The sequence below is a fragment of the Otolemur garnettii genome, unplaced genomic scaffold (assembly GCF_000181295.1).
Source record: "Otolemur garnettii isolate 467f Iridium unplaced genomic scaffold, OtoGar3 scaffold00170, whole genome shotgun sequence".
NCBI classification, from domain to species: Eukaryota; Metazoa; Chordata; class Mammalia; order Primates; family Galagidae; genus Otolemur; species Otolemur garnettii.
In genome coordinates, this window is record NW_003852565.1 from 611,132 (window position 1) to 626,532 (window position 15,401).

General features: G+C 43.8%; 1 protein-coding gene across 1 annotated transcript in view; it reads left to right on the forward strand.

The window, feature by feature from the left end:
* The first annotated feature begins 1,322 nt into the window (after window positions 1-1,322).
* Window positions 1,323-15,401, forward strand: part of OCA2 (OCA2 melanosomal transmembrane protein) — a 358,711-nt gene continuing 344,632 nt past the window's right edge. Inside the window, exon 1 of the mRNA XM_003800169.1 lies at window positions 1,323-1,558. Coding sequence (XP_003800217.1) covers window positions 1,323-1,558 — 236 coding nt within the window. The remainder of the gene's footprint in view (window positions 1,559-15,401) is intronic.

Genomic DNA, 15,401 nt, shown 5'->3' on the forward strand with positions numbered 1-15,401 from the left:
GCTGACTCAGTCAGTGGAGGGAGGAGGAGGAGCGAGCAGCTGAGATTGAAAAGGAGGGTAGGCATGTAGGAGCATACGGGGGAGGTAGAGGAGTGTGGGAGTGTGCTCTGCCATCCTTAGGAATCGGGCAGGGCTGCGGAGCAGCACCAGGGCTCACCTGGGGACCTTGCACACGGATGCCACATACAGCTGTCAGCAGATGGAGGGTTTTCTACTGACACCTTCAACTGCTTGGGTGCTGGCACAGAGTGGGCATGCAGAGTTTGGGATTGATCAAGAGTCTGAGACCAGCCTGGGCAACAAAGAGAGGGGCCTCATCATCCCCATCTCCCACTGCTCATACCCTGGTGTGACCACTTCCCCTTGAGTGTGGGCAGGACCCATGACTGACCTCCAGCCAATGGGATACTGCAAGGTGACAGGGCGTCTCTCCCTGGTCACGTCACATTATATAATGCTCTGCCTTGCTGGAAGACTGCTCTGGAGGCTTCCTTGATGCTTGATGAAGTAAACAAGGAGCTGGAGGAAATGGAGAGGAGGTGAGGGTGTTGCATTGGGGATTAAGTTTCCAGCACATGAACTTTGGGGGACATGTTCAAAGACTATCCCCAGGCTGCTGCAAAGCCAAAGGTTATTGCTGGGGTTATGGGATGCTAGAGAATATGAAATGATAAAGTGGTAAATGGCTTAAAATATAGTCCCCAGAGTAGGACAATGTAACCTTCCAAGTGTAGTAATGTTTCTCATTTTTATAACAGGTGTTCTTATTTTCTCATTTCAAAAGTATTAATTTGCTAGATGAAAAAAAACCCATGAAAACCATAGCACAGAGACAAAGGAAAGACCCTGCTGTCTGTGCCTTCACTGTCCAGATGAACCATGATTGGGAGGGTGTGTCCCTTTGGTCTTCTTTCCTATGCATGAAATTTAAACATGTTTAATTGTAAAAACATCACAGTGTGCCCATCTTCCTTCGTTGTCTTCAGTATTTCCCAGTACCAGTGCTAGCTGTCCAGACCATTTGTGGTTGCACAGCACAGTTCACATGTCATCATACTCTTGACTGAATGCTCTGTACTGAATGTGTAGGTCACTGCTGGCGCCAACTGAGATGAAATTGCATCCTTGGAGACCAGCGAACGCTGTTTCTTGTGTGATATTAGGATGCTGGGTCACTGCAAGGACCTTGTGATTAGCGTCCTTCCTGTTGTACCATTGGTACAGCATAGATTTTATCAAGGTGCAAACCGTGTTTCCAGTTTGCTTTTCATTAGCAGCACTGTCTTTCTGGCTGACCGTAGAGAGAAGACTGGCAAGAGGACATGCATCTGGAGGGCAGAGATGGCAGGCTGGTGTCCGGCATGTTGGAGGTGGAGCTGCAGCAGACATCTGCTCTGACGGAGTGGCCAGAGCCCGAGGGACCAGCCCCCAGCAAGTGCAGGCTTCCTCCAGGAGCTGGCGGGGCAGACCCTCCAAGCTCCTGCCCTGGTGGGGCTGTGGGACAGAGCTGCAGCGTTCCTGCAAGACAGGATTTTGGCTTGTCTTTCCTGAAGTGGAGGTGAGTTTAAAATAGTTTTATCTTGTAAATGGGGAATTCACAAATACTCGGTTTCCATGACCACGGTTCCCCCACATTTGTTATGGGAGAAATTTCCGGAAAATTTCCCAAGAGTCTTTCCAGCATTAGATTAGTCTTCTGGCCTACTCTGGATGAATGATATTTCTAAAGTATGATGAATTTGGCCTAGTGCAGTGGCTCATGCCTGTAATCCTAGCACTCTGGGAGGGTTTTTCAGAAACTCAAGACCAGCCTGAGCAAGAGTGACACTCTGTCTCTAAAAATAGCTGGGTGTTGTGGTGGGTGCCTGTAGTCTCAGGCACTTGGGAGGCTGAGGCAAGAGAATCACTTGAGCCCAGGATTTTGAGGTTGCTGTGAGCTATGATGCCACTGCACTCTACCCAGGATGACAGAGTGAGACTCAATCTCAAAAAAAAAAAAAAAAGATGACTTTAACTCAGCTTTAAGAGTTATTAAAAATAGAAACAAGAGTTTGTGGCATGAAGACTTAGAGTTTAGCACTATACATTATTTAAGGTATTCAAAGTGTCCCAGGATTTTGGAAAGCTGATGTAGGTATATCTTAAAACATGCTTTATTTCCATACACACAGCAAGTGAATTAATTGAATATTGTTTTTCATGTCAGAAAAATCAGGATTTACATGATATAGAAAATGTTTCCATCAATCTTTAAATATTTACTGATATAAAAATAGTGACTAGATTTTATAGGTAAGCAGTCACACCCCAAATTCAGGATTTGCAGTTTATACAGATGTCTGGGTATTAATGAAACCAGCGTCGTGTGAGTGTATACAGGTGCCTCTGTCGGGCACACCGATTACCCTACAGATCTGGCACCTTATTACCACAGCTGATAAATCTTGCTCAGGTGTTGCTGAGCCAGAACCCTGACCCCTGTCGTGGGGAGAAAGCAAAGCTACACTGTCATGGCAATGCACGACAGTGTAGCCTGTGCCTCCCCCGCTCACTGTTGTCCTGCCCCCGACCCCTCACTTAGGCTCATTTCAACATCACTACAAGACTCTATGCCCTTTCTTCACATGGTGAAGCTTTGAGTAGCTCTTTCTGCCCAGCACGTTTTGGGATTGATGCCTGCTCTTGCTCATTCATTTGAACTGCTTAACATTTCAGAATCTGAATACGCCACCATTGGTGTGTCTTCTCCTGCTGGTGGCTATTCGGTTTCTTCCTCCTCCACCCCCTAGCATCTTGTTTATAAAAACTGCCTGCTACAAATGTTTTCAGCTTTACACTGAGTGTCTGTGTTCCCCTGAAATTCGTATTTAGTGTTCTGTGTAGTAACCCTCTCTGGTCCCGTGTGGCAGGATCCTTTGCCAGCCAGTGACTTGTCTTTTCTTCTTATTTTGGGGGTGTTTTATTGGATGGAAGTGTTTATTATGGTCACATTTATAAATCTTTCATGGTTATGTGTTTTTTCATCATTCTTTCTTTCTTTCTTTCTTTATTTTTATTGAATGGTAACTATGTACATTAATGCACTTCTGGGGTACAGTGTGGGGTTTTCACATGCAATCTGAAATACTTCCATCAAACTGCTCAACACAGCCTTCATGTCATTATGTTTTTTCATCATTCTTAAGAACTCCCATCTCCTCTCTGATGTCATAAACATTTTCTCCTATTTTCTAAAAGTTTTAACCTTTTTAGATTTAAGAGTATCTGGAATTTATTTTTAAGCCTCCCTCCCTCTCTCCGTCTCTTCTTTCTTTCAGAAAATCAACTAAAACTGCTGCCTTTTGTGATAAATGGTAGCTGTAGGTCTGAAATGCATGTGTGTTAAGGGCACCCCTGGAAGGTGACAGAGTGGGTCTCTCTCCCTGGGTTTGGCTTAGGGCAGAGTTGGGGGAGGGGCTGGGGCTACAGACCTTCCTTGGGTTTTCCTGGTGTGTGAGCTATCTGCCATCACAGAACACTGATGCAAACCTCTGGGCCCACCACATGTGCTGGCTGGGTGGTCCACATGTCCTGGCCAGATGCTGCCAGGTGGTGTGGGATGGCTCGGCTCCACCTGCCTCTCATCTTCACCCTGCCAGCCCTGCAGGGCCCTGGACCTGGGAGAGGAAGCCAGGGCACCTTCTGCTCTGCTAGGGTCGCCAGATAGGATACAGGAAACCCAGGTACATTTGAATTTCAGATATACAATGAATATTTTAGAGGAAATTACTTATACTAATAAATCACTTATAGTATCACACCCATTAGGATGGCTGCTATCAAAATACCAAAATCCAACCCCAAACCGAAAAACCAGAAACCTACAGAGTAACAAATTGGCAAGGATTTAGGAAAACTGGAATCCCTGTGCATTGGTGAGGTGTAAAATGGTGTAGCTGCTGTGGAAAACAGTATGGTGGTTCCTCAAAAAATTAGAAATAGGATTACCACATGATCCAGCTATTCTACTTCTAGGTATATACCCCAGAGAATTGAAAACCAGGTGCTATGATTTGCATGTTTGTGTCCCTTCCTAAATTCATGTTGGAACTTAAACCATAGTGTGATGGTGCTGAGAGACAGGCCATTCAGGCCCGAGAGTGGAGCCTTTACAACGGGGATCAGCAACCTTTTGAAAGGGCCAGAAGGACCTGGCTACGCCTGTTTTGCAGTTTCCCTTCTCACCATGTAGGGACGGGGTCACTCCTTCCACCAGGCAAACAGACAGTGAGAAGGCCCTCCCCAGACACCTGATGCAGCACCTTGATACTGACCTTTCCAGCTCGCAGAGCTGTAAGAAATACCTTTCTGGTCTCTGATGGCAGTGTGACTAACATACAGGTATCAAAGGGATGTTTGCACTCTGATGTTCATGGCAGCAGTACTCAAAGTTGTCACAAGGTGGCAGTGGCACACGTGTCCAAGTTGGTGAATGAGTAGACCAGGTGTGGGCTTTGCACACACAGGAATAAATACTAACTCAGTCTTAAAAGGAGGGAAATTTTAATGCGAGGTACAACATGGTGGGCAGCACCTGTGGCTCAAAGGAGTAGGACGCCAGCAGCATATGCTGGAGGTGGCGGGTTCAAACCCGGCTCTGGCCAAAAAAAACTGCAAAAAAGAAGAGGTACAACATGGATGCATCTTAAAGACATTATGCTCAGCAAAATAAGCCAGTCACAAAAACAAAATCAGCCCATATGATCCCACTGAATGACAGTCTATTAGTCAAATTCAGAGTGGAATGGTGGTTGCCAGGGGGTCATGGGGAGCTGTTGTTTACTGGGTACAGGGTTTCAGTTTTTTTAAGTTTTGAGATCAAGGAAGAGCATCTCTTGTATTTAATATGTGGTAATTAAAGGAAATTATTGCAGTATTTAATTTGAACAATTAATTTAAATAGGTCTTTCCAAACTTTCAGATTAATATGAGGGTTTGTACAAATAGGACACATTGTTTGCCTTTGTAAGGTACATTGTGAGTTACAGTTGTGACCTTCCCCCAGCAAAGGTGCCATTTACCCATACACTATACCTACTACGTGAGAAACTACTCCTCCTTCTCTCTTCTTGAATTTAATTGAGTTTTCCTCCTGTAGGTGCATATTGTTGTTAATTCATGAGTTTCAGCTTAGTATTGAGTGCAGGGGGTGCTCGATTTTCGATTCTGGTGCTACTTTGTTTAGGAGAGTGTCTTCAAATCTATCTGAGTTGTAACAAAAGATACAAAATCTTTTTTAATGGCTGAATAGTATCCCATGTATACATAAACCACAATTTATCGGTCCATCCATGTGTTGGAGGACGCTTGGGTTGTTTCCACATCTTTGCAAGTGTATTTTTTTTTAAAAAACAGGGTCTCACTCTGTTGCCCAGGCTAGAGTGATGTGGCATCACAGTTCACAGCTACCTCAGACTTCTGGGCTCAAGTGATCCTCTTGTCTCAGCCTCCTGAGTAGCTGGGACTACAGGCGCCTGCCACAGTTCTTGGCTAGTTTTTCTATTTTTAGTAGAGACAGGGTCCTATTCTTGCTTAGGCTGGTCTTGAACTCCTGAGATCAAGCAATCCACCCACCTCAGCCTCCCAAAGTGCTGGGACTATAGGTGTGAGCCACCATATCTGGCCATTTGAGTGCAAATGTCCTTATGATAAAAACGACTTTTTTTTTGTTAGATGCCTAGTAATGGGATTGTAAGAGCAAATGGAAGGTCTACTTTTAGTTCTTCTAGGACTCTTCATACTTCTTGCCACAAAGGCTGTTCTAATTAGCAGCCCCATCAACAGTGCAGATAAATTCTCTATCTGCATCTATGTGTCTGTTGCTTCAGAATCTTGTGATGTCAGCCATTCTCACTGGGGTTAGGTGATATCTCAAAGTGGTTTTAATTTGCGTTTCTCTAACAATTAGATGAATGTTTCATGAGTTTGTTGGCCACTTATCTTTCCTTGTAAGAAAAGGTTCTATTCATCTCTTGTCTAGATTTTAATGGGGTTGTTGCTTTTTTGTTGTTGCTGTTGATTTGCTTGAGTTCTTTATAGATTCTGGTTATCAGCTCTTTGTTAGATTTGTAGCATTCGCATATTTTCTCCCTCTCTGAAGGTTATCCTTTTGCTTTGGTGATCATGATTATGTTCTTAGCTGTGTAGAATCTTTTTAGCTTGATCAGGTCCCATTTATCTATTTTTGTTGTTGTTGCGATTGCCAATGGGGTCTTCCTCATAAATTCTTTCCCCAGGCCGATGTTGTTAAGAGTTTTACCCACATTTTCTTCTAGAGTTTTTTTTATCATTGTGTGTATTAATTAGATTTAAATCTTTTATCCACTGTGAGTTAATTTTTTTTTTTTTTTTGCAGTTTTTTGGCCGGGGGCTAGGCTTGAACCCTCCACCTCTGGTATATGGGGCTGGCACCCTACTCCTTTGAGCCACAGGCGCCACCCAGTGAGTTAGTTTTGGTTAAGTGATGAGAGGTTTGGGTCTACTTTCAGTCTTTTACATGGGGCTAACCAATTCTCTGGGTACCATTTATTAAATAGGGATTCTTTTTCCCAGTGTATGCTTTTGTTTGGTTTATCAAAGATCAGATGGTGATATGAGGATGGTTTCATCTCTAGGTTCTTTATTCTGTATGTATATTTATGTCAATACTATGCTGTTTTGATCACCGTAGACTTATAGTATAACCTGAAGTCTGGTAATATGCTGCCTCCAGATTTGTTTTTATTTGGAGAATTGCATTGTCTATTCAGGGTTTTTTTTTTTTTCTGGTTTCATATGAAACTATTTTTTCAAGTCCTTCAAAGTATCTTTTAATGGGGATTGGGTTAAATTTGCAGATCACTTTTGGTAGTATAGACATTTTAAACATGTTGATTCTTCCTAGCCATGAGCATGGTATGTTCTTCCATTTTTTTAACAGCCTCTGCTATTTCTTTTCTCAATGATTAATAGTTTTCTCTATAGAGATACTTCACATCCTTTGTTAAGTAAATTCCAAGGTATTTAATTTTCTTCAGTGCTATTGTATCTTTGGTTGATTGTCAGCTTGCTTTCATTGTTGGTGGATTTGAAGTGTACTGATTTGTGAACATTGATTTTGTATCCTTAGATGGCGCTGTCTGTATTTCTCTATAACTTCTAGGAGCCTCATTGCTGAGTCCTTGTGATATTTGAAGTACAAGATCATATCATAAGCAAAGAGCCAGAGTTCAACCACCTTTGTCCACATTTGGATACCTTTGATCTCTTTCTCTTGTGTGATTGTGTTTACCAGGACTTCTACCACTATGCTGAGAAGCAGTGGTGACGGTGGGCAGCCTTGTCTGGTTCCAGTTCCAAGCAAAAGTGCTTTCAGTTTTTCTCCATTCAGTATGATGTTGTCTGTGGGTCTATTGTAGATGCTCCAATCAGTTTTAAAACTGATCCATCTATGCCTATTTTCTTAAGTATTCTTATCGGAAAAGGATGCTATATTTATCAAACACTTTTTTCTACATCTATTGAGAGGATCATAGATCTTTGTTATTACTTCTGTTTATGTGATAAATTACATTTATGTATTTGTGTATGTTGACCCAGCCTTGCATCCCTGGGATGAAGCCCCCTCGTCATGATGTATTATTTTTATGATGTGTAGCTGAGTTCTGTTTGGTATAATTTTATTGAGTATTTTTGCATCAGTATTCATTAATGATATTGGTCTGTAGTTTTCTTTTTTTGTTGAGACCTTTCCTGATTTTGGGGTCAGGGTGATATTTGCATTATAGAAGGAGTTGGGGAAGGTCCCTTCCTTCCCAGTGTTTTAGGTTAGGTTCCACAGTATAGGTACAAGCTCTTCTTTAAAGGTTGGTGGAACTCTGATCTGAAACCATCTGGTCCAGGACTTTATTTTTTGGAAGGATTTTTATTGTTGTTTCAATTTCGGTACTTGATATTGGTCTGGCCAAGAGTTTTCCTAGTTGAATCTAAGGAGGAAGTTTGATTCCAGGAGTTGGTCTGTTTCCTCCATGTTTTCTTTTTTGTTGTTTGCATGATTCATTTATTGTTTTATTCAACAAATATTTTACAGTTATTTACTAGTCACAGAGAAGTGAACAAACATGAAAAAAGATCCTTGTCCACAGGAAGCTCATATTTAAAAGGGGTGATAATGACAGTAAACCAAATAAATAAAATATATAGAATGTTGGTGCCATGGAGAAAAAATAACACAGGGAAGAATGATAGTGAGTGCTGGAGGCAGGCTTGCAACTTTATTATTATTTTATTTTATTTTATGTTTACCATTATTCTATTATTTTGTTAAGTTCAGTATACAAATATGCATTGTATACCATTAACAATTACAGAATTAAAGTTAACTTGACAACACAAAGCATGAAATACATAGAAATAATTCTTCAGAAATAAATAGTATTTCTACATGGAAAACATCTATTATTGAAAATATAAAAAGACACATGTCTGTATATATTGTAAAATTTTTATTAATGATTTTTTAAATTTGTTTAGGTATTCCTTCTGTTATAACTTGGGTTATTGTCTTTCTAGGGATATCAGTATACTACATAGCAAATTCAGTTTGCTCTGGGGGTTCAGAAGGATTGTAGCAAACAGCTGGCCCACTAGGGGGCACACATATCTGATATTGGGTGTTATTATATATGCAAGTTCCTTCAGGCTTTCCTGTACATTCGTAATAAGAGTAAACCCATAACACAATTTTGAAAGTTTGTCTAGTTTGGGTTACCTTTTGGATACATTTCAAAATCTTCTTCATGTCTTACACCTAAGATTAAAGAAGGAAGATGAAAAAGTCCAAAGCAAAGACTCAGTAATCAGTCCCACGCTGTTGCTGCTCATCCTCAAGCTTCTGCAGTGTGTAGCCCAGTCAGCTCCTGGGATGTGACTGGGGAAGGGGTGTAGTCTGTTTCTTCAGGGTAAGATGGTGCAGATATTCTGGGTGTTGTTGGACCATCCACTCCCCATCGCTGGCTGGTTTCACATGTGAGTGATGTATCCAGGTAGGAATGCCATTCACCTTCACTGCTGTTGGGGTGGACGGGATCATTAAACAGGGGCCTTTCCACGGTGGTTCAGTGGGCTCAGGCTCCAATCTTTAATACATACCTGGTTACCTGGAGAGTGGGGATAGATTGGGGGTGATAAACTAACAGGATATCTATCATTCAGCCATTCTGAAATCTTTTTTTTTTTTTTTGGTTATTTTTCCTAGTGACGTTAGTTGGTTAATAAGTTAGTAAATTTTGTTTCTTCCAGTTCTCTCAGGGACACTGGTAAATTTCTTAGAATAGGAGGGGTCCTGTGATGTAATTTATAGGGTTAGTAACCTATTCTTTTTTTTTTTCTTAGTTTTTTGAACCAGGTTCATTGATTGCATTTGTTAGGTAAAGTCTCTCTTATAATTGTATCCTGCCTCCAAATGGTATGTCACATACTGTGTATTTCCTCCATGTTTTCAAATTTCTAGGCATAGAATTTTTTATAGCATTCAGTGATAATCTTTTGTATCTCTGTGGTATCTGTTATATCCCCTTTTTTGTTTCTGATTGAGCTTATTAGAGATCTTATTTTTCTGTTTCTAATTAATCTGGCCAGAGGTTTATCAATATCTTTTCAAAGAACCAACTTTTTGTTTTGTTAACCTTATGTTTCTTTTGTTCTCAATTTCATTTAGTTCTGATCTAATTTTGATTCTTTCTTCTTTTTTTTTTTGCAGTTTTTGGCTGGGGCTGGGTTTGAACCTGCCACCTCCAGCATATGGGGCCGGCACCCACTCCTTTGAGCCATAGGTGCCACCCACTTTCTTTTCTTTCTTTCTTTCTTTTTTTTTAAATAGAGTTGGGATTGGATTGCTCTTCCTTTTCCAGTATCTTGATACGATTTATTAGATTGTTGATTTGCACTCTTTCAGATTTTTGGATCTGGACACTTAATGTGATACATTTTCTCCTTAGAACTGCTTTTATAGTATCCCATGAGTTTTGATAGCTTGTGGCTGCACTGTTGTTTTGTTTGAGGAATCTAATGACTTCCTTTTTTATTTCCTCTTTGACCCCACTGTCATTCAGGAAAAGGTTGTCTAGTTTCCACAATTTCATGTGGGGTTGTATGTTTCTGTTAGAATTGAGTTCTACTTTTATTCTGTGTAGTCTGTGAATATACAAGGTATAATTTCTGTTCTTTTAAATTTTTTGAGGATTGATTTGTGTCATAGGTTATCAATCTTGGAGAATCATCCATTAGCTGGTGAGAAGAACATATATTCGGTAGTATTGTAGTGAAATGTTCTGTATATGTCTGTTAAGCTCATTTGTTCTACAATTGTGTTTAAATTCAGTGTTTCTTTGTTTAGTTTCTGCTTGGAAGATCTGTCCAGTTCTGTCAGTGGGATGTTAAAGTCCCTGACTATTATGATATTGTCCAAATCAAGTAGGGTTTGTTTTATAAATCTGAGGCATTAATGCTGGGTGCATAAATATTTAGGATTGAAATGTATTCTTGTATTTTTCCTTTGATGGGTACACAGTGACCATCTTTGTCTTTCTTTGCTTTTGTTGATTTACAGTCAATTGTATCTGCAAAAAAGATAGTGAGTCCTGATTTCTTTTGGTTTCTGTTTGACTGAAATATTGTTTTCCAACTCTTCACCCTGAGTAGTGATCTGTCTCTGTGAGTTAGATGACTTGGCTTGTACCTTTATATCCAGTCTGCCAGCCTGTGCCTCTTCAGGGGAAGATTCAAGCTGTTCACACTTATTGAAAGAATTGATAAGTATGATGGAATTCTCTTTGGCTTATTTTGTGGAAATCTGTTGCCTAGTTCTATCACTTGGGCCATTGCGAAAGCTAGGCTTTTTCCTTTAGTTTCTGGGTGTCTTTACTTTGCCAGTGGTCCATTGTATGGTCTGTGGATTATATGGGTCTCAGTACCTCCCAAAGAGCTGGTCTTATTGTGGCAAATTTCCTCAATGCTTGCTTGTCAGTAAAATATTTGATTTCTCCATTGAATATAGAACTGAAGTTAGCAGGATACGGAATCCCATGTTGGCAGTTGTTTTATTTGAGCTGTCTTTGGCTTATAAAGACTGAAAAGTTTGCTGTCACCAAAATGGATTTGCCTTTGTAGGTCAACTGCTACTTAGCCTGGCTGCTTGAGGAATTTTCTCATTCCTTTTGATTTTGGCTAGGTTAATAACTGTGTGTGTAGGAGATGCTTTGTTTGTATTGATTGGTCCTGGAGTTTGATAGCCATCTAGTGACTTTCTGTCTGGGTCTCTGGCCATGCTTGGGAAGTTTTCATCTATAATGTCTTCAACTAGAGCTTTCATGCCTCGGGGGTCTCTTCCCCATCAGGGATGCCTGTGATTCCCATCTTTGTACTCTTTTCTCACATCTCTCCGAGAGGCTGCTCTGCTTTTGCTCTCCTCTTCTCCTCCTCTTTAAATGACTGGGTTAGTTTGAAAGTCTTACCTTGGAGTTCTGAGATTCTTTCTTCTCTGTGGTCTGATCTGTTGCTGAGACTCTGCTGAGTTTTGGAACTCCCCAAATGTCTCTTTCAATTCTTTAATCTCCCTTATATCCTTCTTATGTCCAGATCCTTCGTGACTTTCTCTTTAATTTCACTGATTTCTTTCTTCCTTTCTTTTTTTTTTTTTTTTTGAGACAGAGCCTCAGGCTGTCACCCTGGGTAGAGTGCCATGGTGTCACAGCTCACAGCAACCTCCAACTCCTGAGCTCAAGAGATTCTCCTGCCTCTGCGTCCCTAGTAGCTGGGATTACAGGCACCTGCCACAACACCCGGCTATTTTTTGGTTGCAGCGGTCATTGTTGTTTGGTGGCCCCCGGCTGTATTTGAACCCACCTTCTCAGGTGTATGTGGCTGGTGGCTTAGCCACTTGAGTCAGGGGGGCCGAGCCTTCACTGATTTCTTGAGACAGTTTTTGGACTTCTTTTCTCACTTTCTCTTCAATTCCATTCATCTTATTTGTCATCCATATCCTGAATTCCGTTTCTGTCATTTCAATAGTTTCTTTGTGGTTGGAATTTTTAGCCGTGGCTCCATTGTAATCCCTTGGGGCAGTTGATCTGCTCAGAATTTTCATGTTGCAAGCATTCTTTTGTTGATTCCACCTCATGTGTATTTTCTGTTTATTTCTTTAAATCTAAGCTAAAAGGTTAGGGTGTCCCTGAATTGTAGTTGAGAGATATTCTGGTTGGGTTTGATTAGCCATTGACACGAACCAGTTATTTCCTAGAGGGTGAAGCCTGGGCCTACTGAGCGGCACACCTTCCTGCCAGCTTTAGTGCTATTCAGAAGGCTCTAGGCTATTAGGACACCCATTCAGGTGGGCTGATGACAACACTGGCTGCCCTGGGTGGCAGAGCTGTCCACACCCCTTCTGGGACTTGCCAGGTGAGGTGGCAGCTCCTTGGTCTGCCCACGACTTAGCATGTTTTAGGGCTGCTTAGCAGCCTGATCTGGCGGGCTCATGTCAGTTTCAGAGGCCCCGGGGGCAGAACTTACCACGTCTCTTCCAAGACTTGCCAAAGCAAAGTGGAAGCTTGCTATTCTGCTGCCCTCTCAGCTAGTTTTGGGGATATTTGGATGCTCAAATCTGAGGGGCTGTTGTCAGTTTCAGAGGCCTGGGGTTGTACAGCTCACCACACTTTTTCCAGAATCTGCCAAAGCAAGGCGGCAGCTTGGTGATCCACTATCCCTCTCGGCAGGGTTTTAGGGCTGCTTGGATACTAAAACTGGCAGAGTGATGTCAGTTTCAAAGGCCCTGGGATGTGAAGCTCACCACAACCCTTCCGGATCCTGCCAAGTGGAGGCGCAGCTTGCTGTCCCAGTGGCCTGCTCAGCAGGGTTTCAGGACTGCTGTATATTTAAACTAGCAGGCCATGTCACTTTCAGAGGCTACAGGGACAGGAGCTCATCAGGCCCCTTCCCAGACCTGCCTAAAGCTAACTGGCAGTTTGCCCTTCCTCTGCCTGCTCAGTAAGGCCCCAGGCCCAGTGGGATGTTAAATCCAGCTGGCCGTTGTCAGTCTCAGTGGCCCTGGGTCTTGAAGCATGCCACACCCCTAACGGGACCTGCTGGTAGTGAAGCTGAGCATGGTCTAGCTGCCTCTCAGCTCAGAGCCTGCTCTGCCCTGGCCTGGCCTGTTCCCTGTGTTCAGCATGCTGTATGGGGGGAAAAACTTGGTTTCAAGTTACCACATGGAGGCCTCAAGTTCAATCCCTTCTGACTGCATTGGAGGCCTGTGGTGGTTCACCCACGATTTCAGGCTGCTTTAGCCTCCACTGGATCCCTGCTGTGCCTGCTGACCTGTGTTATGGCTCTGCAGGGATTCCAGGGGGACCAGGGAGGCCGGCAGCAGTCTGAACCCAGCTGGCTGGGGCTGAGAGAGCAGTCAGTGCTCCAGCAGGCTACTGCTCCTGCATGGACCTCAGACGTGTGGTACGTGTCCCTGTCACCTGCTTCCTAGAAGTTTCTTCTTCTTTCCTTTTTTTTTTTTTTTTTTGCTCTGAGCGTCACACTTGCCTGCCTGTGTCTGTAGAGAGATGAGCAGTTCCGAGGGAGGCAGCTGCCAGCACCTCTCCCAGTTCCCTGGGAGCAGCGACGATGGTGCTGCCTCCAGGTCATCCCTTCTTCTCTTCCTATTTTTAACTCAGCTGCTCGCTAGCTGATTTGGGCAAGTCATTTAAAGTCTCCGGTGCTTGGTAGTGTAATCTTCCTTGGAACTACTCTACTAACCTGGGATTATTTCAAAGCAAGTGGGATGTGTGCCGGTCCTTCTGAGAAACATCCCAGAACGGTCTGTGTATCAACCACTAGACAGGCTTGGACGTGCCACTTGCCCATGCTTGTCGATGCCTGCAGTCCGGCCCTCCCTTACGGTGTCTGTCTGTCCATCCCACAGCCTCGAAGGGAGAGTGAGAGGGGCATCCGTGGGGCTGAGGCCGGCCCCCTGCCAGGTGATGAAAAGGACTCAAAGAGGAGCTGAGGTCTCAGTGATGGCTGGTGCTGAGAATGCCACCAATTCCCTGGTTGGAACGTGTCCTCAAGGTTGTGTCTGTGGGATTGGGCGTCTGGGGTGCAGGCCGAGCACTGGGACAAGGCAGGCTGGTGGGAGAAGGTGAGTCTCTGGGGTTTCTGTTTAGCTAGATGAGTTCTGGAGATGAGTGGTAGAAATGGTTGCACAATATTATGAATGTACTTACTGTCACTGGACTGCACACTCAAAATTGGTTAAGAAGATAAATTTTATGTTATGTGTATTATGCCAACATTAAAAATAAAACTATGAGCCTGCCTTAGTTCATCTGAAGCCAAATTGAATGGTGTGTCTGGTATCTTCAGTTGCCGAATCAGCCACAAGCTCCAGGCATGTCCCTCTGGAGAGACGTGGTGCCTCTTCAGGGGCCAGACTAAGCTGATGCTAGTTGTGATCTGTGGCCGCCAGGAGGTCAGCCAGGTCCCCAAGTGCCATGTGGGCTCTGCACAGGACCTCTGGAGAGGGTGGGGGTAGTTGTGGTCAGAATTCACGGTGCAGATGGCAGAGGATTCCTGGAGACACTGAGTTAGCCCGGAATAGGAGAGGAAGAGCTGCCTGTGCTCTGCATGTGGGTGGGAGATGCCCATGCCCTGCGGATGCCCCTGAGAACACGTTGGGTGAGTGGGACTATGTTCCTCCATGCTGGGTGTGTGTGCAGGAGAGCTGGGGTGGGAGTGTTGGGTGAGTGGGGCGGTGTCCCCCCATGCTGGGTGTGTGCAGGAGAGCTGGGGTGGGAGTGTTGGGTGAGTGGGGCGGTGTCCCCCCATGCTGGGTGTGTGTGCAGGAGACCTGGGGGTGGGAGGCTGCTGGGCCTGGAGGAGCCTCGTGCTGCCTTCTCGTAGGCCTGGGCCATGGGGTCTTTGACTCACCACTGCAGTCATGTTTGAGGTGCCCCCCTGGGGAAGCTGCGCCCTGATGCTGGCACCTAAGCCATTGGAGACTGTGTCAGTGAGAAGTGTGCAGAGTCAGACATGCTGCCTGCAGCGTGCTGGTTCTTGTCCCTTGAAAGTCAGAAGGACAAGAAAGGCCAAAGGCTGAGAGTGTAAGAGGCAGACGATAGACAAAGCTCCCTATAGGACGTCGTCCAAAGCCCAGGTGGGGATGTGCATGCAGGGTATGGGGTCATAGTGGGGAGGCTCGGGATTGTCCCAGCCAGAGGGACAGTCCTGTGGCGGATGGAAGGCTAATGTTCAGCTTCACTGACGGATGAAGATCCTGCAATGAGACAAGAATGGGGAAACCAGAAGAATATATTCCTAATTCTTTTACCTCACTTCTGTGT